Source organism: Giraffa tippelskirchi, chromosome 7, assembly GCF_054371585.1.
Source record: "Giraffa tippelskirchi isolate mGirTip1 chromosome 7, T2T-mGirTip1v1.2.pri, whole genome shotgun sequence".
NCBI lineage: Eukaryota > Metazoa > Chordata > Mammalia > Artiodactyla > Giraffidae > Giraffa > Giraffa tippelskirchi.
The window spans coordinates 141939699-141964667 of NC_137281.1; the positions used below are offsets into that span (position 1 = coordinate 141939699).

The 24969-nt window shown below is 48.6% G+C and overlaps 1 protein-coding gene across 5 annotated transcripts in view; it reads left to right on the forward strand.

The window, feature by feature from the left end:
• Positions 1-24969, forward strand: part of SMOC1 (SPARC related modular calcium binding 1) — a 145576-nt gene that overhangs the window by 110967 nt on the left and 9640 nt on the right. For all 5 annotated transcript variants that reach the window (XM_081508812.1, XM_081508814.1, XM_081508815.1 and 2 more), the window contains 3 exons: positions 14960-15152; positions 15713-15795; positions 17864-17969. In XM_081508812.1, the coding sequence (XP_081364938.1) occupies positions 14960-15152; positions 15713-15795; positions 17864-17969 (382 nt within the window). The remainder of the gene's footprint in view (positions 1-14959; positions 15153-15712; positions 15796-17863; positions 17970-24969) is intronic.

The window sequence follows — 24969 nt, forward strand, 5'->3', positions numbered from 1 at the left end:
ATTTCTCTATCTAGGCTATACTCTGTGAAGGCAAGGGCTTTAGTGCCTGTGTGTCATATCTATTAGAGAATCTCACTTAACGTGTTTGATTGCTTTGGAGAAGGATGCAGCAGAGAGGATTATCATCAATAAAGACAGAATCGTCACTGTCATCATAGCTATCAGCTATCTGTATCAGCTATGTGTTCTCTTTGAGGATCGCCATAACACTATGAGATAAGTGTAGTCATCCTTATCTTACAGATGAAGAGTCAAAGTAACTTGTCCTGGGTTCACAGCTAGTAAGTGGTTCAGTTCAGTTCAGTTTAGTTGCTCAGTTGTGTCCAACTCTTTGTGACCTCATGGACTGCAGCACGCTAGGCCTCCCTGTTCATCACCAACTCCCAGAGTTTACTCAAACTCATGTCCATTGAGTTGGTGATGCCATCCAACCATCTCATCCTCTGTCATCCCCTTCTCCTCCCACCTTCAGTCTTTCCCAGCATCAGGGCCTTTTCAAATGAGTAAGTTCCTTGCATCAGGTGGCCAAAGTATTGGAATTTCAGCTTCAGCATCAGTCCTTCCAATGAATATTCAGGACTGATTTCCTTTAGGATGGACTGGTTGGATCTCCTTGCTATCCAAGGGACTCTCAAGAGTCTTCTCCAACACCACAGTTCAAAAGCATCAATTCTTCAGCGCTCAGCTTTCTTCACCATCCAACTCTCACATCCATACATGACTACTGGAAAAACCATAGCTTTGACTAGACAGACCTTTGTAGTAAGTGGTAGGGCTGAAGAAAATGATTTCTCTGGGAATAGAGTGCCTATCTTTTGGGGATATGTTCTTTGTGTGTAATGAAGTGGCAATGTCAAGTTTGATGATGTTTGCTTCCACTCAAGTCCTTCTTCTTTCCCCTCCTTCTTCCCCTGAGTAGTTTCCAATTGCATGAGTATAGGGTCATGCTGAGAAATGGTTTCCAGGCAGGTACAACCCCCTTCCTTTTGTTAGAGGGGCCCAGTCACCTTATTTTTCCATGGTTGGCCCCAGTTATGTCTGTGAGGGTGGCATATAGGACAGGATAGTTGGGAGAGAGTTAAAGGTTCCAAGGGAGAAACTGATACCAGTGATCATTATCAAAGATTGATACCATGGGCATTTTCTAAGAAACTGGGACGTTCTCCATCATGGTCAAGTGGTAATACTGACAGAGTGCCTTCCAACCTTTTTAATGTAATTCTGTGTGAAGGACATCATGTCTCATAGGTGCATAACAGGTTGGCAAAAGGCCTCTTAACTGATTTTGCAAATAAAGTTTTATTGGAACACAGCCATGTCCATTTATTTATGTACCGTCATCTATGGCTGTTTCCATGCTGTAACTGTCAAGTTGAAGAGTTGTGTCAGAGACTGTTTTGGCCTACAAAACCTAAAATATGATCCGACCCTTTATACAAAAAAAAGTATGCTGGCCACTGGTATATGATTGTTGCATTATTGTTCAGTCACTAAGTGGTGTCCAACTCTGTGGCTTCATGAACTGTCGCCCACCAGGCTTCTCTGTCCATGAGATTTCCCAGGCAAGAATACTGGAGTGGGTTGCCATTTCCTCCTCCAGGGCATCATCCCAACCCAAGGACTGAACCTATGTCTGCTGCATTGGCAGGCAGATTCTTTACCACTGAGCCACCAGGGAAGCCATATAAGATTGAAGTAGAAGCATTTGGGTGGGACCATGAGTAGAAGTGGGTCTTTCTCACATTTTGTGGTCTCTTTCTTAGAAGTAGGGGCTGTGTCTCCTGAGATGTTTCCTGATGTGCCCTGGGAAGCCTGCATTAGCGTAAAATTCTTTAGGTGGCTTTCCAAGCACTATCCCCTCTCCTGTGAGCTTTAACATCGTTTCCTGTGCATGGTCTCACAGGTGGGTTGCCCAGGAAGCATCCTGAGGCTTGGCCTTCACAGGTGGGAGGGTAGGGAGTCTTTTGTATACAGAAGAGGTCAACCATGTAATGGCATGAGCCTGGTCTTTGGTATTAGGCAATTCTATGGATGTGAGAGTTGGACCATAAAAAAGGCTGAGCCCTGAAGAACTGCTGCTTTTGAACTGTGGTGTTGGAGAAGACTCTTGAGAGTCCCTTGGACAGCAAGGAGATCAAACCAGTCAATCCTAAAGGAAATCAAGGCTGAATATTCATTGGAGGGACTGAGGCTGAGGCTGAAGCTCCAATCCTTTGGCCACCTGATGTGAAGATGCTGGGAAAGATTGAAGGCAAGAGGAGAAGAGAAAAACAGGACAAGATGCTTGGATAGCATCACCGACTCAATGGACATGAATTTGAGCAAGCTCCAGAAGATGGTGATGGTCAGGGAAGCCTGGTGTGCTGCAGTCCATAGGGTTGCAAAGAGTCAGACACCAGTGAGTGACTGAACAACAATAGAATTGGTTTCTGATACTTGCTTCCTACCGAGAGGCTGGGTGACCTTGAGAAAGTTAACAATTAACTGCCCTGAGCCTTGATTTCCTTATTTATTAGATAAAGTCGTTAATGCCTTGCAGGATTTTTCTGAGAATTCAATGTATCTAAAATGCCCGGCACATAGTAGGAGCACATAAATTATTGAAAATTATTGGAAAAAACCTCAGTGGACTACCTTGGTGTATTGTGTTATCCACTTTTCACTTGGTTTGATGAGAAGCCACATGGAGTTGAAGGATAACTTGTCTGGGTCTGGGCTCTGGTATGGACAGCAGCCTCTGGGTGGGGGCCCTGGGACACTTTCCCATTAGAGTTTGATGAAAGATTCTGAGTCCAGGGAGCTTCCACCCACACCCCTGGGGAGGTTGGAGTGGGACTCTGCGAGCTGACTGAGTGAGTGCTCTTCTCCTCAGCTCTCTCTCTCCCAGAGGCAAAAAGGCCATCCCAGTTTCTTTTACACCCCAAACATCCTTCTTTCACGCTCAGACCCTGTGACGCCAGGTTTGGTTTCTGGCCTGGGGACTGTTGACGTTGGAAAGGTTCCACCGGGCAGCTGAAGTTTTGCAACAACATGACACTTATGCCTGCAGACTTATCCTGTCTCCTTCCCTCCTCCCGAAGGTTTTGGTCCCTGTTTTTAAGGCTTTGTCATAGGCTTATCATGGTCAGGGTTGCCCTCTGAGTACGTGGCAGGGTCCACAGCAGCAGGTTTGCCTATTGAGCTTCTGTTTGATTCTCGCCTCCTTTGCACCAGGAGTTCTTCTTGCAACCAGGCAGACAATGCACCTGGTGGCGAACAGCCTAGAACTTGACAGCAAGCATCTTCTCCTATACACATGTTGGCCAGAAGCTCTGCTTTTATAAGAAAACAAACTCTTGCTGAGATTTTGGTACCAGGGGCTAGTGACCAAAGCATTTCTTATTATAATTAGATTAAAAAAAACCCTGTGATCACTTACATGTTAGAGAAGAAAGTACAGAGATCCAAGAAACGACGAAAACTAGGCTTCATCTCATCCTTCATCCATGTCTTAACTGCTTCTAATTTTGCTACATGCAGACACGTTCCTACAGCATGTGATTTATAAAAGTCTTTTTTTTCCCCCTCTCTCTCTTTCTGTGTGACAAAATTCTGTTCTTTCTCTTCCGGGAAAATATTATCTCTCAGGAGATGTGGTCGTGTGAGCCTTCACTCTTCTGTTCGTGCAGACGATGCCCTGAAGGCGTGTACCACACCCTTTCCCTCCTTCCTGGCCTGGTACCCACCGGCGGCCACCTGTGAGATCATTTGACTTCCCTTCTTCCTCTCCCATCTCTTTCTTTCCTTTATCTCCATATTTTCTAGTTAACGTCACGATCTGATCTGACTTCAAGAGGCCCTAGCACCTGGCCCTGTGGGTTCAATTCAAATGGACTGTGTCTTTCCTTCCTCACCTGCTTGCCTGGCAGACCTTCCTTCTGTCCATCTGCAAATGCAGCAGCTGCTGGTAACTCTGCTCCCTGGAGACTAGCCACCAGCGAGGACACAAGGCAGAAATGCATTTCTTACACATCTGTCGCAACTGTGACCCCCGCCCTCCTTGAACGTGAGAGTGTTTGCCTCAGTCACCATCCAAGTCACAAGAAAGCTGTTTTCAGCATCCTATCCTGACGTACCAGGGTCAGAACAGTGCTCTCTTAGGCCTACTTTGGGCCCCTCGGTCACATTTTGGATACTCTTCCCTTACCTGGAAGTTCCTGCTGGGGTAGCTGCTCCTAGAACTGGGACTTGGGGTCACAGAGGCAATAGCACCTCCTGGCTGGATCTCCCACCCCCTAAACCAGCGCTCTTGGCTTACCCAGAAACCGCGAGGTGATGTAATGACCCGAGGCCTGGAAAAATAAACAGTTTTCAGGGAAACCAGCGGTAGCCATTGTAAGCAAATACCCCACAGCCACCTGGAGACTCACACATGACGTGATTGGAAGGAAGAATGAGTAATCCACTAACGTTAGCAGCCGCGGATGGGGCCAGGCCGGTGTGCATTTAAAATATCTATATAAAAACAAATCCTTGATGCTTATTTCTATCACCGGCCTTCTGGATGTCTGCCCATGTATCTTCTGCAGGTGTCTTGGTCCATCATGGCCAGTAGAATAAGAGCCAGGGGTGGGGATGGGTGGTCATTCTTATGACTTTCTCTTTGACAACAAAGACCTTTCTCAAGTTCTCCCTTTGCTAAGAGGATCTGAAACACATTTGGAGGCCCCAGAGAGCCTAGCCTCACAGTCCATTTTAATCTTGTTTTAAAATTAGTTTTCCCAGTCTCCTTGCTCATTTACCCCATGTTGTCTGCTTGGAACATAGAGGTGCAGTGTGACTGGGAGGGATCTGGAACTTGCGCTACTAGCAAATATTTTATTGAGTTTGTATGCTTGTTGTATTAGGAGCAAACCTACCGCATCCTAATGTTCTGCTTTTGGCCTTTGCTGCTAAAAAAAAACAAAAAACAAAACCTAATCGAAGGCCCTGCTGAGATAATTGTAATTGACTTCTTCCAACTTGTTAGAAGTCAGCTGCCATCTCTGCTTTGGTCTGAGAAGCCTCATTCTGTGTTTATTTGTAAGAAGACTTTGGAAGTAGACAGGGTATGTAGTTTATGAGCACACTCATATGTGCAGTGTTATTATTTGGGGGATGAAGAGTGAAGTTATGATACTTTATTTGACAAATTAAAAAAGATCTCTCTTCCATCTCCCCCTTGCACAACCCCTCCTTCCTTCTCACCTGAATTTTTATTTGCTAGCTCTTGTCCTTAAAGGAAGAGCTTGTCAGGTCAAGGTCAGCGAAGTTAGTGAGAAAAACTACAAAGATGCCAGCTTGCCACTTCTCAGTACTTGTCATTGCAAAACCACTGTGCAGAGTTTCATATTCTTTTTGGTGGAAGGGTCATATGAGCTCACTGAGGGCATGAGTCAATAGAGATGGCACCTTTTCTAAAATTCTAGTGGCTGTGAGTCAGTGATGCTTTGGGGAAAAAGTTTAAAAAAAGTGCCTATATGCTATATTGGGACAGTCCATCCTAGAAGAAGTATCTTCTGTAGAATTTAGATCTTGTTTTCCTCCAGTTCTCAGTTTCTGTCTGTGTGGGAAGACAGAGGGTACGACTTCAGACGACGGTGAACCATGCATGGCCATTTTAGGTGCCCCAGAGAGAAATTATTTAGACAGGCTGGTTGGTTTGTAATTTTCCCTCACGCCTCCTGACCCACCGCACTTCATCCGAGCACGGGCCCTATTTACAGAGCCTACTGCACACACGCCTGTGAGTGGGTGTGTCAGGGACACGAGGCGGGCATTGTTAGTTTTGTTTGGTGGGGGTGGGTTCTAAGCCACAGGCAGTTGGACCCAGTATGGCCGTGGCGGGAGTGGGGGTTGGGGAGGCGAGGCATGGGGGCAAACCTGAAGGCCCTCAGCAGCCTTGCCCCTTACTCAGCTGCTTCCTGGTTCTAGGGCTCTCCCGGGGTGGGGGAGACTGAGCTGGATTAGGCCCTGAGCTATGGGGAAGCTCTGGCCTGGCTGTAAGATGGTGGGCTATGGCGGTGATCACCTCTAGTACCCCTGCTGCATTTTCCTTTTTAAAGAAATGTATTGTTGTTGTTGTTCGGTGGCTCAGTTGTGTCTGACCCTTTGCGACCCCATGGGCTGGAGCCCGCTAAGCTTCCTGTCCTTCACCATCTCCCCGAGTTTACTCAAACTCGCATCCATTGAGTTGGTGATGCCATCCAACCATCTCATCCTCTGTCGTCTCCTTCTCCTCCTGCCCTTGATCTTTCTCAGCATCAGGGTCTTTTCCACTGAGTCTACTCTTCAAATCAGGTGGCCAAAGTAATGGAGCTTCAGCTTCAGCACCAGCCCTTCCAATGAACATGCAGGGTTGATTTCTTTCAGGATTGACTGGTTTGATCTCCTTGCAGTCCAAGGGGCTCTCAAGAGTCTTCATATGATTTATTTATTTTGGTGCTCTGGGTCTTCATTGCTGCATGCAGATTTTTTCTAGTTGCTAAGAGTGGGAGCTACTCTTTGTTGCAGTGCATGAGCTTCTCATCGTGGTGGCTTCTCTTGTTGCAGAGCTCAGGCTCTAGGTGCCTGGGCTCAGTAGTGGTCGCACACAGGCTTGTAATTGGCTTCTTCCGTCTTGCTAGAAGTCAAGTTGCTCCATGACATATGGAATGTTCCCAGACCAGGGATCAAGCCCACATCCCCTGCGTTAGCAGTTGGATTCTTAACCACTGGACCATCAGGGAAGTCCACCACCGCTTCATTTTAAATGAGGAAAAGGAGCCCAGAGTAGTAAGGGCATTTCCCAGGGCTCCAAGCCCATCAATAGCTCTCATGTCAAGGCCTCTTTGTTGTTATTCAGTCTCTAAGTTGTGTCTGACTCTTTGTGACCCTGTGGACTGCAGCCCCCCAGGCTTCCCTGTCCTTCACTATCTCCCAGAGTTGGCTCAGATTCATGTTCATTGAGTCAGTGCTGCCATCCAACCATCTCATCCTCTGTTGTCCCTTAGATTAAAGGGTCATTTGGAGAAACCTCTTCTCATGGTAGAGGTGGCCACTTTAAATTTGTGCGTATTCTGTGTCTGTTCTCTCTGTGTCCACCCCTGCTTGATACACACCTGAGCACAGTTTCAAGGGTTGGCTTTGTTCTGTTTGTCAGGGGGTCTGCCTCTTCCCTGCCCTGGCAAGACCTCTCCTTTTCTTGGCCACTGTCTGTTCCAGAGGGAGCTCTGAGGAATGGTTCTGTGGGTTCCCCTCCTCTTCAGGGGGTTCTTGGAGCCCCTGGATGACTCTGAGACTAGGGGATTGATGATGGCCAAGTGACAGCTCAGTGCTGGGCCTGATGGGAGGACAGAAAAGCGGTCACAGGTGCTGAACCACGTGTGGCCAAATAAATAGAAAGGGCTGCTCAGTGGTGTCCTGTGAGCTGTCCAGGATCATACATCCAGCAGCATTTCCTCCCTGGAGACCGCATGTCCAGTCACAGGGTAGCTCTTCAGAAACAGGAAGTCAGTGCCTTCAAACCTGGTCTCTCCGGTCCCTCCTTTTGTTCCTGCAGTTTCTTCATCGGCCACATTCTCTGTGAAAGTCCCCAGAGCACACGCCACTCGTGCCAACCCAGAGACTCCTGCAGCAGGAGCCACGCAATTTCTTATGCCTCTGGAATTTCATGTTCTGGAATTTAAGGAAAGATTTTTTTTTTTTTTTTAACACACAGCTTGTTATTTTGTGTTATCCTTCAGCATTTCATTCATTTTTGATAAGAGGCTAGGTGGGTGTGAGGTATTTGAAGGGGTTTCAGGGTAGTTGCAGACGACACAACACTACTGTTTTCCTTGATATTCTTGGCCCAGTGGGACAATTCCTTTTACAACATAGATACACTGCTCCTGTTTTTCAGGCGAGTACCATATATTGATTTTTCCCTTAAGAAAATCTAATGCTGGATGGTCTGAGGGTTGAGTGTGGCATTTCCTAGGATGAGTCAAAGGGACAGATTTTCTTTTTCTAGACTCTGTGGTCTCATCCCTCCCCCCACCCCACACACACTTGGCAGTGACTCAGTGGTGGGGGCCCATCTCTGAAGTGTCAGGCTAGCACAGAATCCTGCAGCTGGGGATGGCACAGCAGTAATTCAAGCAATAGCGGGGTTCTTGGGCTGTATACTCTGAGCATCCTTTACACCCGGGTCTCCGTGGTTCTCCTATGAGTGAGTTGCTGGGGCTCAGGGGTGGATGTGGGGAAGAGTCAGGAAGGCTGCGACAGGTCTCTTGCCCTTAGGAGCTTGCAGTCTTGTTAAGTCCCAGTGCCCAGGGTGAGGAGTCCAGGAGGGGAGCAGAGGGAGGCCTTGCTCTAGGTGGGGCCCCCCAGGGAAAGCTTTGAGGATGGAGGAGGCCTGGAATGAGGGTAGGTTAGGATCTCGTGGCTAGTTCTTTCTTCTTGCTACATCTTATGAAACTTTTCTGACCTCTTCCTGAGCCTGCCATCGTGCCAGCGCACACCCAGTCCCAGGGGCCAGAAGTCCCTCGACCCCCTCTGCAGTCTCTCTGTGAGCCCCAATCTCCTGTGTTACCCCGGATCCCACATTAGATCTGAGATGCCAGAAGCACTGATCTCTCCCAGGACATTGTTGTCAGCCCTGTCCACACCCCACTCCCCTGTCTGCAGTATAGGCGGTGCTTGGTCGAGGCAGCCTGAAAAGTTGCCTTTAATTCTCAGCTGATCCTCCCCTCGGAGGAGAGCTTCTTGGTTCTTTCTCTGGGAAGATTGCATCATTCATTGAGGCATCTTTCCCAAAACATGTTTCTGAGACCCATGACTCTTCTCAGCTTTTCTGTGTATGGTTTTCTATAAGACTGGGCTTTTTTCTTGGTGTCATTTTTCATAGGGACCCAGTGATGACTAATTTTAGGGGCCAACTTGACTAGGCCACAGTTTGGTCAAACACTAGTTTGGATGTTGCTGCAGAGGTATTATTTTAGACATGATTAACATTTATAATCAAATGACTTGAAGTAAAGCAGATGACCCTTTGTGGTGTGGGTGGGCCTCATCCAATCAGTTGAAGGCATTGAGAGTGAAACCTGAGATTTCCTGGAAAAGAAAACATGCTGCCTCCAGACTGTGACATAGAAATCCTGCCTGAGTTTCCAGCCTGCTGGCCTGACCTATTGATTTTGGACTAGAGACTGCCCCATCACTCTTACCTGAATTTCTAGCTTGTCAGCTTGGAGCCAAATCTTTGAAATAAATTTCTCTCTTTCCACATATATAGCCACATCCATATATATATATATATATTTTTTTTTTTTTTTTTTTTTTTTTTTTCCTATTGGTTCAGTTTCTCTGGAGAACCCCCACCACTACTGATGTTCTCTGACTGCTGCCTTTTCTCCCCTTCCATCTCCCTCTGGGTCTCCATCACTATATGGTTCCCCGGCTCTTTCTCCAAAGAGTTCAAGATATGCCTGGCTCATCAATACCTGCTCACTCGAGTGTTTGGTTACCCAGCCTCCCAGCTTTTCTGTCTGTTCCTTCCTTCAGCAACTTCTCTGGAATGCAACAGCCAGAGAGAAAGACCAAACCAACGACTGAAACTTGAATCTTTTAATGTTTATGTTTGTTGGACATTTTTTTTTTTAAGTAAAGAAGAAAAAAGAAACAGCCGATAAAGAAGAAAATGTTCCCAGAAACAAAGGATAAACTGTGGGCTAAAATCGAGATTGAGGGTTAGTTGGGGGTTGAAATTGTTCACGCTCTCCTTTGCTCCTAATTACCATGGGTCATTGAGAGGTGCAGAGGCAGGGACTGGCCGTAGCAGACAGGCCTGTTCCCTACACTCCTCCTGTCTTGGCTGGACACCCGAGAATCTGCACCCTGGACCTGCAGACAGGGTTTGTGTTGTCTGGTTCAGCCTGGTCTCTCTCTCCACGGTCCCCCTCCCTGCCCACTCCCACCCAGGCGCAGCCTTGCTTTGCTCCGCTGCTGTGTGATTGGTGGGGAGGGCGGTGGCAAGAGTTGGACCATGTTTTCATTCCTTCCGCAGGCTACTTCTCTGCTGTTTCTTCTCTCAGGCAGCCAGAGGTTTGTGAGTGAGAGTGAAACGACCCATTGCCAGGCGGGGAGTGAATCGGCTCTCATTGTCTGCACTGTCTCGGAATGGGATTAGAAGGACTGAGTGTGCCTGAGTGCAAGAATGTGTTGTTAGGTATTCCCGAGTCGCCCTGAACAAGCCCTGCCTCTTCCCTCTCCTCCCGATGTTTATGTCTTCCCAGGGTTTACAGATGATCCCAGCCCATTCTCAGAGTTATCAGGCCGGACCTTCTAATCTTGTCATCTTTCCCTGAACTTCCCTGAGCAGAGACTGAATGTTTTAGAACAGTGAGTGTCAACTTCTGAGGAGCTTGCTTTCTGAACCAGTGGTCAGACCCTTGAAATAGGTCCCCTGGTTTGCATTTTGGAAGGTGACTTCTTCACAGTTGTCAATTTTAAGATTTGTTTGGGAGTGACTGAGAAGGGCAGAGGGTAGCAATGGCCCTAAGGGTGGAGCTGGTTTCTGGGTCTTCAGATGCAGAATAAGCTCATGTGTCTCGTTATGTACTGATCAGTATTTGTATGACGTCTGCAGAAGCACTAAAGGAAAAGTTGATTGATTGATATTGATTGATTGTTTCAAGGGTCCAAGAGGGCTGCAGTACTTACGGGGTATATAATACTTATGGGATAATTTGATAAAGGGGATTCCCAGGTGGCGCAGTGGTAAAGAATCTGCCTGCCAATGGAGGAGATGCAAGAGACTCAGGTTCGATCCTTGGATCAGGAAGATCACCTGGAGGAAGGCATGGCAACCCACTCCAGTATTCTTGCCTGGAGAATCTCGTGGACAGAGGAGCCTGGCAGGCTATAGTCCATGGGGTCCCAAAGAGTCAGACATGACTGAGCAACTGGGCACATGCCCACACAATTTAATAAAGAATTGAGCAAGTCTAAGTGTTTCAGTTATCTATTGCTGGGTGTAAAGGCTTACAGCAAAAATAATTTCTTCTTTCCATGGTGTTAGTGGTGGTTCCTTGATGGATCATGGCTGGACTCGTCCAACTGGAGGGTCACCTGGGCTGGGATTTCCAGGATGACCTCACCCTCACACCTGGTGGGTGGTGCCGGCTGTGGGTTGGACAACTTTGGTTTTCTTCCATGTGGCCTTTCATCCTCCAGAAGGATGGACTGGCTTCCTTATGGAGTGGTCTCAGGGTGGACTGCAAGAAAGGGCAAGTGGAAATTGTAAGGAGTCTTCAGGCCTAGGACTGGAAGCTGTATACTGTCACCCCTGTCCTTTCCACTGGTCAAAGCAAATCAGAGTCAACGTGGAGGGTCTACCCAATGGCATGAATACAGGGAGGTGCAATCCACTGGTACCATCTTGTAACTGTCTACGATACCGAGTAAAAGAAAAACATACGTTAGAATAAAAATCAGATTAGCCCATGGCAGTGAGAGCTGTTATCTAAGAGAGATGAAGGCCATGGCCTGGGAACAGACTGTTTGGGCTAGAATGCAGGCTCTGCCATTTCCTCATTATTGACCTTGGGGAAATCACACAGCCAGTCTGCTCAGTGACTATACTATTATTATAGTGTAGTAACACTTATCGTAGAGGCTCGTGATGAGTTTGAGTTAACAAAAGTGCCCAGTACTGAGCTGGGCATGTAGTAAACACTCAGAGAGCAGTTAGTTATTATTATTCATGTTACTGTCTGTCAGTGGTGGGTGAGTTACAAATTTGGCTTTAGGTGATCCTGTTCAGAGGCAAAGAGGGAAAAATATGAGGGTATGAGGTCCAGAGTGCGCTCTAGCAGAGAAAAATTGTTGGTTCAGAAGAAGCAGTGCTGTGTCAATAAGGGTAAGTATGGGTTTTTACACATTTGCTTTCGAATGCAGCAGGTTTGTGGCAGTCTGCAAATGGGCTGGCTGGAAAATCTTCACACCATAAAAATAAATGTACTTTCCCCTAAAAGCAAATGATTAGAGGCAACAACCTCTGTCTAGAGTTCAGCAAGACAGGCTTGATTGTCAGAGCCCAGCTCTCCTCTTGCCTGGCTGAGTGAACTTGGGAAAATTCATGAATGTCTCCTGGTCTATAAAGTGGCAAAGGGACTTCTCTGGTGTTCCAGTGGTTGAGAATCCATCTTCCAATGTAGGGGACATGGGTTAGATCCCTGGTTGAAGAACTAAGATGCCACAGGGCAACTAAGCCCATGTATCACAGCCCATGTGCCACAACTAAGACCCAACACAGCTAAATAAATGAATAAATACATATTTTTTTAAAAATAAAATGGGCATAAAAGAGCAGTACCTACTTCACAGGGACAAAGAGATTAGGCAAGTGAAGTCCTTATTCTACCTCCTGGCACATGCTTCTCAGTGAATATTTGCTTTGACTATTATTAGTATAAAGAGGATTTTAGGGGAGATTTTCTCTCTGTTGGAAGACAAACTCTCCATGTTTTCTTTGCAAACGGTTAGTACTATGATTATAAGCCTTTCCTGCCTCTTTCTTGGAGAAGCACTTGGACTTGCAGAGATCATCATAAAGTAATAAGCAAGCAAGCAAACAAAGAAAAAAGTAATGAAGTAATAAGCCCTGTGTTTAGCCTTTTCTCAAATTCCACTGCTAGCCCCCTAGTTTTTCCAAATTAGCGCACATCATCATTTGTATGGTTTTATTCTCTGTGGAACTCTGTGCAGCCTCTATGGAAGCGGGATGCAAACATCTCAGAACAGCTTTCAAGGATGTCCAGAAATCTGTCGACAGCCCCCAAACTACGGGTTCCCACCTCTCCTCGGCTGGCTCCTCTCCACATCCCTGCAGTCTCAGGATCCCCGATGGTGTGAAGTCAGGCCCATCATTTGCTCTGTCCCCAGGGAAGCTTTCTCCACCTCCGTTCACATCTCGCCTTCCATCTGATTTACGACTTTAGAATGTTGGCCTGGAGGATCTTATAATTTAAAGTCTCTGTCAGAGGTTGTTGCATGAACGCGGGACCAGTAAAAAGCTGTTTTCTTTTGGTTTTGCTCATCTGTCACTTTTTTTTTTTGTGGCATGAAATACGAGGCAGGAAAATAAAGTTACCCGCTTGGGGTTGGGAGAGCTATTGAAACACTCTTGTGTAATCCTCTGGAAGGTGCCAGGCTCCATCCTAGCCAGGGGCGCGATTCATAATTCTGGGCCTTCAGGCCAGGTCTCCCCAAAGGCCCCCTCTCTCCAACAGTTTGTATCTCTTCCCTAAGCTGCCTCTAGGGGCAGTTCTGTTGGTACTTATAACTGGGTTTAGAATCATAAGTCTGTTGTCTGTCAACTGTTCTAAACTCCTGTTCATCTAGTCAAGGAGATTCTGTTCAATTTTGCTATGTTTGCATTGTGAAAATAGTAATTCCTTTTTTTTCATTTTCCATATCAGAATTATATTTTAATAGCAAATATGCTATATATACCTTCCAGTATTTTTATGCCTTTAAGAAAATACTCCCTCACCCTGCAATGAGAATTTTTCAGCATTTTTTTTAGGAGACCAGAAATCATTTCCCCATCATCTGACTTCCCTCTAAGACAGCATTGTATCTCTGCACACCTACAGTCTGCTTCAACATCTGTCTGGTTCATATGGTATCATCAACAGAGCCATTATTTCAAAGGGTTTGGCTCCATCAGAATTGAGCTTCTCTATTTTCATCCATTTGTGCTGTTGTTCAGTGAGCAGGATGAATCTCCACATTGCTGATGCCAAATTCTTGGCTCTTCAAGTGATATTTTTATAACACATTGTGAAAAAGTCACGGGATGCCCAAGGTAATTCCTGTCACATTCTTCAAGAGGAAAGATGTGGAATATTGTTCATGAGAGAAATAAAGTGATGATAAAGTAAATGAATAAAAAGAGAAATAAGTAGATAAAAAACAGTGGTACAAGTTTATGATATGGTCCCTTTTATTGTTGAAAAAAACACCTTGTAAGTGTGTGCATGTGTATTTGCATGTGTATATATGCAAAAGAAAAGATCCAGGGTAGGTAGAACTTAACTTTGGTGGGATTAGAGATTCTTCAAATATTTCTTTATAATGAGAAAAGAAACCCAATGCTATTTATTTTTAACAACTGAAAAAACAAACTAATAAAACCCACATAGTATCAACAAAAAAACAAGAAAGGGAAGTTGGGCAGGTTGACTGGTCAGGGGCCGTGGGGTTCTAAAGCCCCTGGTGCACAGGGCACCATGTACTGCCTCAAGCTGGGCTTGACTCTGGGAAAACTAGGTTTGGCTGTTCAGATGCGCTGGCATGGTTTCTGAGGCTGCTGAATGCAGACACCCTCTTGTGGGAAGGTGTGTTGTGTAATGGAAGCAGTGTTGTGTAATCAACTCAGCTCCATTCAGCCTACTTTGTCTGGCTCTGGTGGAGTCCTGGAAGGAGTGGGTTTGGGCCTTGTTTCTGCTCCTCTTGGGTGCCGGGCATCAGAGCATCTTCCCACCCTGAGGATGGTGACTGTGGCCCTGTCCTACTGGGTCTGGGTTTGGGAGAGTGTCCACACACACGGGCATTCCTGCCTCAGCTGTCAGCTTGCAGGGCTGGAACTAGGAGACATGAGCGGGGACTGTTCTGAAAACAGTCAGGAGATTCCACTCCCAGGCCAACTGCAGCTCTGATGAGGAGTAGCCCTGTTTCCCTGGCTGCCTTGTGGCCACTGGAGCCTACCAGCATGAATGCTATTGCAGCCTGGCCGTGCAAGGGCCAGTGTGAGGCGCTCTGGGCCTCCAAGTCCTCACTCAGGGCTGGTGTGGGGGAGCCGGCTCCCCTTGGTGATTCAGCAGTCAGCCATCATCAGTTCCTGGGGGCCAGGCCGGGTCCTGGCCGGGAAAGCATAGGAGCGGGAAGTCACCACAGGCTGTGTCTTTTCTTGCAGAGAAAGTTCACTCGTGTGACCAGGAGAGACAGAGCGCCCTGGAAGAGGCCCGGCAGAACCCCCGTGAGGGCATTGTGATCCCCGAGTGTGCACCTGGGGGACTCTATAAACCAGTGCAGTGCCACCAGTCCACTGGCTACTGCTGGTGTGTGCTGGTGGACACCGGGCGTCCGCTGCCAGGGACCTCCACACGGTAAGCCCCCGGAGCCCATCCTGCCCCTCAGATGGACCCTAGGGCAGGAGAACCAGCTTCCCGTTAGGCTGGCGCCTCGCGTCTCCTGGATTTATTTTCCTGGCCGGCTGGGAATCGAGACACTTGGGGAGCAGCGTCTCTGCTCGTGGGCAGATGAGGTCCTGGTAGAAAGACCTGGATCTTGAGTTCTGGCCACAGGACTGGCCTTTCCTAGGACTGCCCTTGGGGAAAGAAGGTAATCTCTCTGAACCTCAGTTCACTCAGGCAGGTTATTGCCCTGCCTGAGTCACTAGGTTCTATGGGTCAAAAAGATCCTGTGTGCAGACATAAGGGGACACCACTCTACTTGAGTAACTGAGACAATGTGGCAACATGCCTGAACGTGTCTCTGTGGGGATGCTGGTGCTGGGATTGCCCTGTAGCTAGTGGACAGGGCAGGAGATATTTTGCCACCAGCTCTGGGTGCTCTAGGCTTAGAGACCACACAGATCATTGCTGGTAGTAGGGGCTGAAGTCGACTCAGGTTCCAGCCCCTCCTCACCCCCTGCCTCTCTTCTCAGCTACGTGATGCCCAGTTGTGAGAGTGACGCCAGGGCTAAGAGTGCGGAGGTGGAGGACCCCTTCAAGGACAGGGAGCTGCCAGGTAGGAGATGACACTGCCTCTTGCTGACATCCTCACCCCTTCCTGTCCCGCCACCCTCTCATCATACAGAAGCAGCGCCCGCCTCTGGGTCTGTTTCCTCATCTGTAAGCTGGGGTGGGGATGGACAGTGGGCAGGGGCATGGCAGGGGCCATAGGATCGGCATCCAGCCTGGTATTTGTCCCTAATTAGTCCTGAACTCTTGAACACATGGTTTCTCCTCCTTGCTCTTCCCTTTTTAACTTTAAAATGTAGTCTTTGGCTTAAAGGGCTTCCCAGGTGGTGCTCATAGTAAAGAACATTAAGAAATGTGGGTTCAGTCCCCTAGGTTGGAAAGATCCCCTGGAGGAGGCCATGGCAACACACTCTAGTATTCTTGTCTGGAGAATCCCACAGACAGAAGAGTCTGGCTGTCTATGGTTCATAGGGTTGTAGAGTTGGACACGACTGAAGCGCCTTAGCACGCACACACGTTGGCTTAAAATCCTACCCTTGAAAACGCTCCAGTTCTTTCTCTAACCTAGGGTGATTGGGACAATGATCTGGAGGCTGTGGACCCTTTTCCCCAGGGCTGCAAAGAGAAGCTAACTCTCAGGGATGGGCTGTCCTGTGGGACGTGGTAGTATCCGTTGCCAGCCCTGTAGAGTGCCTTTGCAATGACCCCTGGTGGCCCAGAGCTGTCCCTGGAGTATGGCACAAGAGGCATAGGCAGGGGCCAGGGCCTCTGAAGGGCTGCTGGGCAGGGTTTCCCTTATTTACCGTGTTCTCTGCCAGTGAGTTACAATACGATTACTAAATATAGATGGCTCGAAACACTGTAGTTTTAATCAGATCAGTGCTGGTGGGAGCTCCCACTGTTCCCATCAGGATTCCAAAGGAGAACTGAAAACAGAGGCTCTTGAAAGTCCGGGGGTTCCCAAGTGAGGTTTGTAGAAATCACTCTGTCATGAGAATGGAATCGTAGAGACCAGATCCCTCTGTCTAGCCATCCCTTCAACAAATGTGAATTGAGATTTCACTGTGTGCCAGGCGCTGGGTATGTCTAGTAATCAAAATGGAAGTGAAGCTTATGTAGTGTGGGAGACAGAATATACCAATAAGTGAATCCAAACACGTGAAGATGATGACAGGTACTCTAAAGGGAAAGAGTGAGGTGCTGGGAGAAGGGCAGGAGGAAATCTGTGGCTTCACCGAGAAAGTAGCATTTAACCAGAGACCCGGGGGAACTGCAGAGAGAAGAGAATGAAATAGTTGCTGCAGAGAGGAGAATTGTAGGTAGTGTCAAGGGACTCTTTGGGGCTGGCAGTCATGAATTTACAGGAAAACCATCTCTCCAGTGGTGTGGTGGTGTTTACACCAGCAACATTCAGCTCCGGGGCTGTGGATTTGGAGAAGGCATATCTGTGCGAAGGTTCATCCATGCTCGGGGTTTTGCTGGAGTCCCACCGTGAGGAATAAACAAAGGATTTGAGAGTACTTCTAAGGGAGGGTTGATCATTATAATCTGAGCTGGCTGAGGAGAGATGTAAAAAAAGGAAGAGGTTCTTGGATAGGTAAACTGGTAGATCTATTGAGTCAACTTTGACCTTGGATTTCTCTGCATTCCTAGTGCTCTTTCAGCACCTGGTCCTTGCCTCTGAAGTAGCCTGGTCTCACTGTACCACTTGAGTTTCCCAGTAGACTATGGACTTTATGAGGAGAAGAGCCCCGTCTAATATATTCCTAACATATACCATAGTGCCTGAGTTGATACTCAGCAAAAATTTGTGGAATGGAAGAACACCAAAAGCTTTATTGTCCATGTGGTCTGATGGTCCCTTGTGGGCTGTGGGGAGAGGAACTCTGGAGGTTTATGAGAGTCATCTGGGGCTTCCCTGGCTCAGCTGGTAAAGAATCCGCCTGCAACGCGGGAGAGCGAATCATCTGAGCTGTGGACAATTCCCAAAGTGGATTTGGCCAGACAAGAAGGACTTGGAGAGGTTGAAGAGAAACAGTGGTAGTGGAGGAAGCTGTTTGACTTGATCATTTACCCACCTGGCACGTGCCTTCAGATCTCACTTTGTCTTTCAGGCTGTCCAGAAGGGAAGAAACTGGAATTTATCACCAGCCTACTGGATGCCCTCACCACTGACATGGTGCAGGCCATTAACTCAGCAGCGCCCACTGGAGGTGGGAGGTGAGAGTGTGAGCAGGACTCAGGCCCAGTGGGACCTCGGGGCCCCTGATTTTTTAGACGCTTAGAGAGTGGGGAGGGCTTGGGTAGCGCAAGGGCTGGAAGTTGATCCTTTTCCTGAAACCATGTATCTGTGACTTTGTCCAACCTTCTGCCAAAAATCTCACCACCCCTCTCCCCTTTCCAGTCCTTGGGAGTTGCTTTTCTCTAGCTTGTAGTTACCTGATTACAGGTAAGTCCAGGAGTGTCTGGGACTTCCCAGGTGGTGCTAGTGGTAAAGAACCTGCCTGCCAATGCAGGAGACATAAGAGACGTGGGTTCGATCCCTCCATCAGGAAGGTTCTCTGGAGAAGAGAATGGCAACCCTCTCCAGTATTCTTGCCTGGAAAATTCCATGGACAGAGGAGCCTGGCAGGCTACAGTCCATGGGGTCACAAAGAGCCGGACACGACTGAAGCAACTTAGCATGGCATGCACCAGGAGTGTCTGGAGAGTTCCGGCGCTTTAGTCTCAGCAGTGGATGCATTAGAGTGACTCCAGAACAGCAGGAAGTGGGGTGGGCATGCAATGGGGACAGCAAGGAGGAAGTCTGGAGCACTTGGTGGTTTTCTCTTCTGAGGAGACAGGAGCCACATGCCTGAGGATCCCAAGGGACTCCGGGTGTTGGGATGAGACACTACCATAGCCAGACCCTACCTAAATCAGGAGCTGATATGCTGACTAAGGGAGTCCTGACACAGGGCCGAAATCCACCTGCTCCTTAGCGACCAGCATCACCGGCGCTCACTGATTTGGGCCCATTGGGTTGATTGGAGCACGCATGCTCAGACCTATTGAACATGCATAGCACAACAAGCCCTGGGCTAGGGATTGGGAATCCAGGAATGTGAGGCATGTCCTTATCTTCAAAGAATGCACCTAGTGGGAATACTAGGCTGTGGACAGATACAAACTCTGTGGTAAGTGCTAGATTAGAGGTGAAAGAACAGAGAAGGGTTTGCTTATTCAGTCTGGAGGAATCAGAGAAGGCTTCCAGGAGGAGGTGGTACCTGAACTGAATTTTGAAGAGCAGGTATGACTTAGCTAGTAAAAGAAGGAAAGCCATTCTAGGAGAAAAAGAAAGAACATTGTGACCCCAGGCAAGTGAATGGCCATACTTCAATATGGCTGGGCTGGGGCAGATGGAGGAGGAAGGGAGAGGATGGAGAAGATGACAGTGGTGGTAGATGACACAGAGGAGGAGGTGGGAGCCAGGTCCCAAAGGGCCATGAGATGTGCTTCCCATTATGAAGTCAGACGGGGAGGCTCGGCAGAGGTGGGGGGTGTTCAGGTCCCTGTAGCAATAGGAAATACCATGCGCTTGGCAGGGGTGGGCAGCCTGACTCTGAGCTTGTGGAGCTCACCAAGGAGGGAGGGCTGATTCCTCTGCATCTGCCCGGAGGCAGAGCTGTCAGCGGGCAAGGAGTGCCACCATGACACCGGCACAGGCCCCAGGCTGGTGGAAGGGTGACTGCCTCAGCGGCGATCAGCGCAACCACAGGGCGTGTATCTAGAGTGGGAACCAGGACTCCCAGCACAGCTGTCGGCGCTTCTGTGTCCCAAGGCAGACGAGGGCAGCGGTCCCCCACTTTTTTTTTTTTAAGCGTGCAACTGTTTTCATTATATTCACAAAGTGGGACAGTTACCAACCAAAATTCCAAACATTTTCATCAAACCCCAGAGAAACTCCGTACCCATTAACAGTCACTCCCCAGTGGCCCTCCCCCAAACTACTACTACTAACCAACTTTCCGTCTCTGTGGATTTGCCTGCTCTGGACATTTTATACAGATGGGATCATAGAGTGAGTGTCCCATTGTGGTGAGTGCAGAGACTGCCTCGTGGATTGCCACTCTAGGAAACCCCCCGTCTAGAGTTGCTTGCCCTCAGCACCCCCGTGGTCCTGTGAGCTCTGGGGCTGGTTTGTTTTGCTCACCCTGTGAACGAGGCCAGGTCTCCCCCACAGCAGGAGGAGCACGGCACTGAGTCTGAGAAGATGGAGACAGGGTCTGACAGGTTGGCAGATGGGAACTGCCCAGAGGCAGTGCTCGGCCACTGGAGGTCTAAAACAGAGAGAGCTGTGCCCTAATCTCCAGGAAGAGGGATGGGAAATTATGAACAGGCATATTGTATACCTTTTTGTTTTTCATGATTGGAATGTGAAAACATACCTGTTGTTTCATGCAAAAATGAGTATGAGCTATTCATGTTTTTTTAGAAGAGAGAGACTAAAGAAACAAGGAGGGGGCATGGCCCTAAAAATCCCGGATCTGGATCTTCTCCACTCACGACTCGTCTGGGCTGCTGGCTCTGACCCACCCACCCCTCAGGGAGCCTGCCTGGTGCTTGTACGTGGGTCCTAAGGAGACAACACTTCACCCTCCATCCTGTTTGCTTCTGCAGGAGGCCAGCCCTTGAGCCTTGCCTGGCCTCAGATCCAGGCAGGCTTCAGTGACAGGGAAAGCAGAACCCAGCTGGGTCCTGGGCCAGGGGGGTCAAAAGCACAGGTAGGCCTGCTGCCAGGGCCAGTTCAGATGGACACGCTGCCCTCAAATTGCGGGGTGAGGAAATTTTTACAGAAAATAAAAACTAAGAAGTTTACAAATGCTTTTAATCCCAATGTGTCCTTAGGGAAGTGAGTTTCTTTTTCTTTCCAAAAAAAATCTCTTTTGGGTATAGTGAGAGTTGGAAGAAAAAAAAATTTTTTTAAATATTCTTTCCTAAACATGTTTTTCATTTTAAGCCCATATGAACTTGACCGTGTTTGGTTTTGATGAGAATGAAAGGTTTGAACTGCATTTGGTAATTGTGTTACCTGGAGGCTATACTTGTAATCAAAAGACAGACAAGATGAATCGAGAAGTAGTTTAGAGATCAAAGGAATCGGGGTGGGCCTGGGGGGGAGAAGGAGAGCGGAGTGGTTATACAGGGGGGTAGTTGGTCAGGGTTGCTGGCTTTACTGTGTTTAAATCCCTCTCAGATCTCCCTATTATATTGGGTTGGCCAAAAAATTCATTCAGGTTTTTCCATAATTTGTTACGGAAAAACCTGAGTGAACTTTGATGTCGACCCAGTGTTTAGAAAAATCAAGCCCTAACTCTGACCGTGAATTGGCTCTGAAGGACGGTCTTGATGGTGCTCACTCTCCTTTTGTATGCCACTACCTCCCATCGTTACATGCCAGCTGCTGCTGGTCCTTCTCAGGTGCTCAAACAGGCCAAGCTCTTGCTCGCCCCTGGGCCTGCATGCCAGCTGCTCCCTCAACCTGGAATGTGAGTCCCTTATCTTCCCGGGACTAGCCCTGCTGGTCCATTTAAATATCACCTTCTCAGTGACCTTCCGAACGAAAGAAACAGCCCTGTCACCTTCTATCATGACACCGCTTTCTAATTTTCAGCCTAGTGCTTATCACTACCTGATGTCTTGCTGGCTTGTTTATTTATATCTGCCACACCCCACCCAATGAAAATTGAAGTTCCATGAGAAAAGGAACATTTTTCACCTTCTTCCCTGCTGCATTCCTGGAACTCAGAAAAGTGCCTGGCATACAGTAGGTGCTCAGTAAACGTTTGTTAAATGAATAAATAACCAGAAGGATGGGTGGGTAGATGGATGGATCCCTGTCAGGCACAGAGAGGGATGTCTCAATAAGGCTTCTTTTCCTTGGCACACGTCTGAGGGTCCAGCAACTACTTCAAGACTAATTATGAGGCCAAACCCAGTCCTGAAGTTCACTGCCACCAGAGACTTACGGTGCCCTGGCTGGGCCCAAGGGACTTGGGCGCTATGTGGATAGCCCCTGGTCAGGTGCTTTTCTAGGACAGAAGAGCAAAGGCAGAGGAGCAGGACCGGTGAAGAGAATTAGGGGATCCAGGCTGCCTGGGTTTGGGCCTTGGCTCTGAATTCACGCAGAGTTGGGACTGCAAGCACGAGGTCAAGGAAGACACAGCTGATTCCTCCTGCATTCTCTCAGGGTCTGGCAATTAAAGCTGGACATCAGCTGGGGCCAGTGGGGAACAGACTATTTAGTGATGCTGGGAAGAAGGGACAGGGGGACATTTGGGCTGAGTAGAAGAGAGGGCATCTTCATCCCAAACTACCACCTGTCAGGCTTGGAGATTTTAGCTTTGCACAAACTGTTACATCTCACACCTGTTGTAAGCTCTGTGCTGGGTTCTGGGAACATACAGGGATGCAGGCTTGGCTCCTGGGCTGGAGGAGTTCCTGGGAGAAGAGCTGTGTAGTCACGTGAGTGCCCTGAAAAGCCAGTGTGATAATAGAGGCAGACGAAGACATGCAGGCAGGGACTCAGGGGAGGAAGGCACGTGAGAGAAGGCTTTCCATAGAAGGTGACGTTTAAACCACATCTTCACTTACAAATGAGACAATGTCCCGACCTAGATGGACCAGGAGTAAGGAGGCCACTTGAGATAGTGAGGTATGAACAAGGTAGGGTCTGTGGGCTTCCCGAGTGGCTCAGATGGTAAAGAATCTACCTGCAATGCTGGAGACCCAGACTCGATCCCTGGGTTGGGAAGAACCCCTGCAGAAAGGAATGGCAACCCACTCCAGTTTCTTACCTGGAAAATCCCATGGACAGAAGAACCTGGTGAGCTACAGTCCATGGAGTCACGAAGACTTGGACACAAGTGAGTAGCTAACACACACACATACACACACACACAGGGTCTGTGGAAGGAATCGTGAGCAGAGTTTTAGGCTTGGGAGGCAGGTTGTAGGAGATGAGGCTGTAGAGTTGGGCAGAGCCCAGACCCTGCTGGACCTTGTGATTCATGCCAGAGAGGCCACAGGGAGCCATGGGGTTAGATGGGCATTCCTATGGGAGCTGGACGGGAGGGGTGCTGGATGGGGCAGGAAGGTTACAGCATCGTCTGAGTGAAAGGTGATGAGATTGTGGATTAAAGCTGTGGGAGGAGGCAGGAGCATCTACTGAAGTTCAAGTAATGAAATCAATAGGATTTGAAGACTTGTTGGATGTAGGGAATGGAAGAGAGAGATGTCTACTTCCTTTTCTGGCATCTAGCTTGATTTGGGGGGAAAGCAGTGCTGCCCAAATTTAAAAATAGGCGAAGTAAAAGGGGTACTCATGGAAACATCTGTGGCTAGAGCCTGAGAGGGGGCAGCCTACAGGTATCATTGCATGTGTGTCTGACTCTTGGCGACCCCATGGGCTGTGTAGCCTCCCAGGCTCCTCTGTCCATGGGATCCTCCAGGCAGGAATACTAGAGTGGGTTGCCATGCCCTCCTCCAGGGGATCTTCCCAACCCAGGGATCAAATTCACATCTGCTGCAACACCTGCATTGCAGGTAGATTCTTTACCCCTGAGCCACAGGGGAAGCCCACAGGTATCATTAGATGATAGCTTTTCTCAGTGAAGGATTGATGGATCATTGAATTATACTCTTGGTCCTTCCTCCTGCAAGAAACAGAGCCCTCCTCCCCCCACCCCATAGATCAGCCTTCCTAGAAAAAGCCAACATCGAGAGGAGGTGGGCTGAGCTGAATGAGCCTCCCAGCCCCTCACGTGGTCCTGCAAGGAGAGGCCCTTTGTCTTGCGGCTTCCTCCTTCCTGCCCAGTGTGGTTACTTGTTGATGGTCTTGCAAGGAAGAGACTGAGAATGTGGTTGACTTGGCATTTCCCAGCCCCACCCGCCCGCACGGCTGACGGGGCCTGGACCCAATTCCAGATGGGGCTCCGTTGGTCTGCTTGGCTTGGCTCGTGCCTCCAGGCCATCCCACCTCACCTTGTTTAAAACTGCTTGGGACAGCAGAATCGGGCCCAAGATCTCGGCCAGCACCGGTTTCCTTGTGGTAAATGGGGCTGGCTCTCCAGCTGTGCATTGCCGCCAAGGCCTGGCGGGCTGAGGCTGCAGAAGCGACGCAGTGAGGGCTGCAGGGGAAGGGCGGCACCTGCTGCTTCTCAGCGTGGCAGAAGACTCGGTGGGGCCAGTCCAGGGAGGGACCTGGCTCCAGTGGTTTTCCTTCTCCCTGGAGGCGGGAAGCTCGAGGATGGCTATCAAAAAAGCCCAGAGGCAGGGCTGACACCAACATTTCACTGGCTCTTCACGCCATACCCGAGGAGACTTGGATCCTCTGCACACCCAAGGAGCCCTTTGAATAGAAGTGGAATTTTACCTGTAGGGAGGCCCAGAGCAAGGAGCTGGGTGTCACTGTTAGGTGACCCGAGGAACCATTATTGGCTCTAATGCTGTGTCTTCAGCCCTTGCCCGATGAGCAGCTTTGATGACCCCAGTGGGGTTTCTGTGTGCACGTGTAAGGGAGAGGTTGGAGTCCATGCCAGTGTAACCCTAGAACTGGGAGTGCAAGTAGCCTGTGTTTTTAAAGGATACTGCTAGAAAGCTGTGAGAGCTGGAGGGATCAGTGGGGTGTGGCTTTGAGGTCAGTGGTAAATTGTGGGGAGCCTAGCTGTGATGGGAAGGACTCCAGCAAAGACTGTTGAGAGATTCCTGGGGCCTCTGGAGGAGGCCATCGTGTCCCACCCCCGTGCTCCCCTGGGAAAATCCCAGCCTCTCCTCAGTTCGCAGAGGTGCCCATCTTTCACACATGCCCACCGCTGGTTTGGCTAAATCAGGACTCCTGATAAGTCTCACTTTTAACCAGTTCTTGTATAAAGTATGGTAGTTTGGGGCTTAAAGCGGCTGTGAAGCCAGAAAGCTCACTTTCAGAGTTTTGAGCCAGACTCCTTTGGTAGTTTTCTTTCTTTTTTTTTTTTATTATGCTTTGCTGGAAACATGAAAAATACTCCCAGGCCCCCTCCCAGTTGCTGTCTTTTGTCTCGTCCCATCTTCTCCCAGAAGGTGCATACTGATTCTTCTAGGGCCATAACTGGAGTCTCTTTCCCTCTAGAGAAGGGTTCTTAACTTGAATGAGGTTTAGGGCATCTATTAAACCCCTAAAATCTGCAGAGTTCTGGGTGCACGT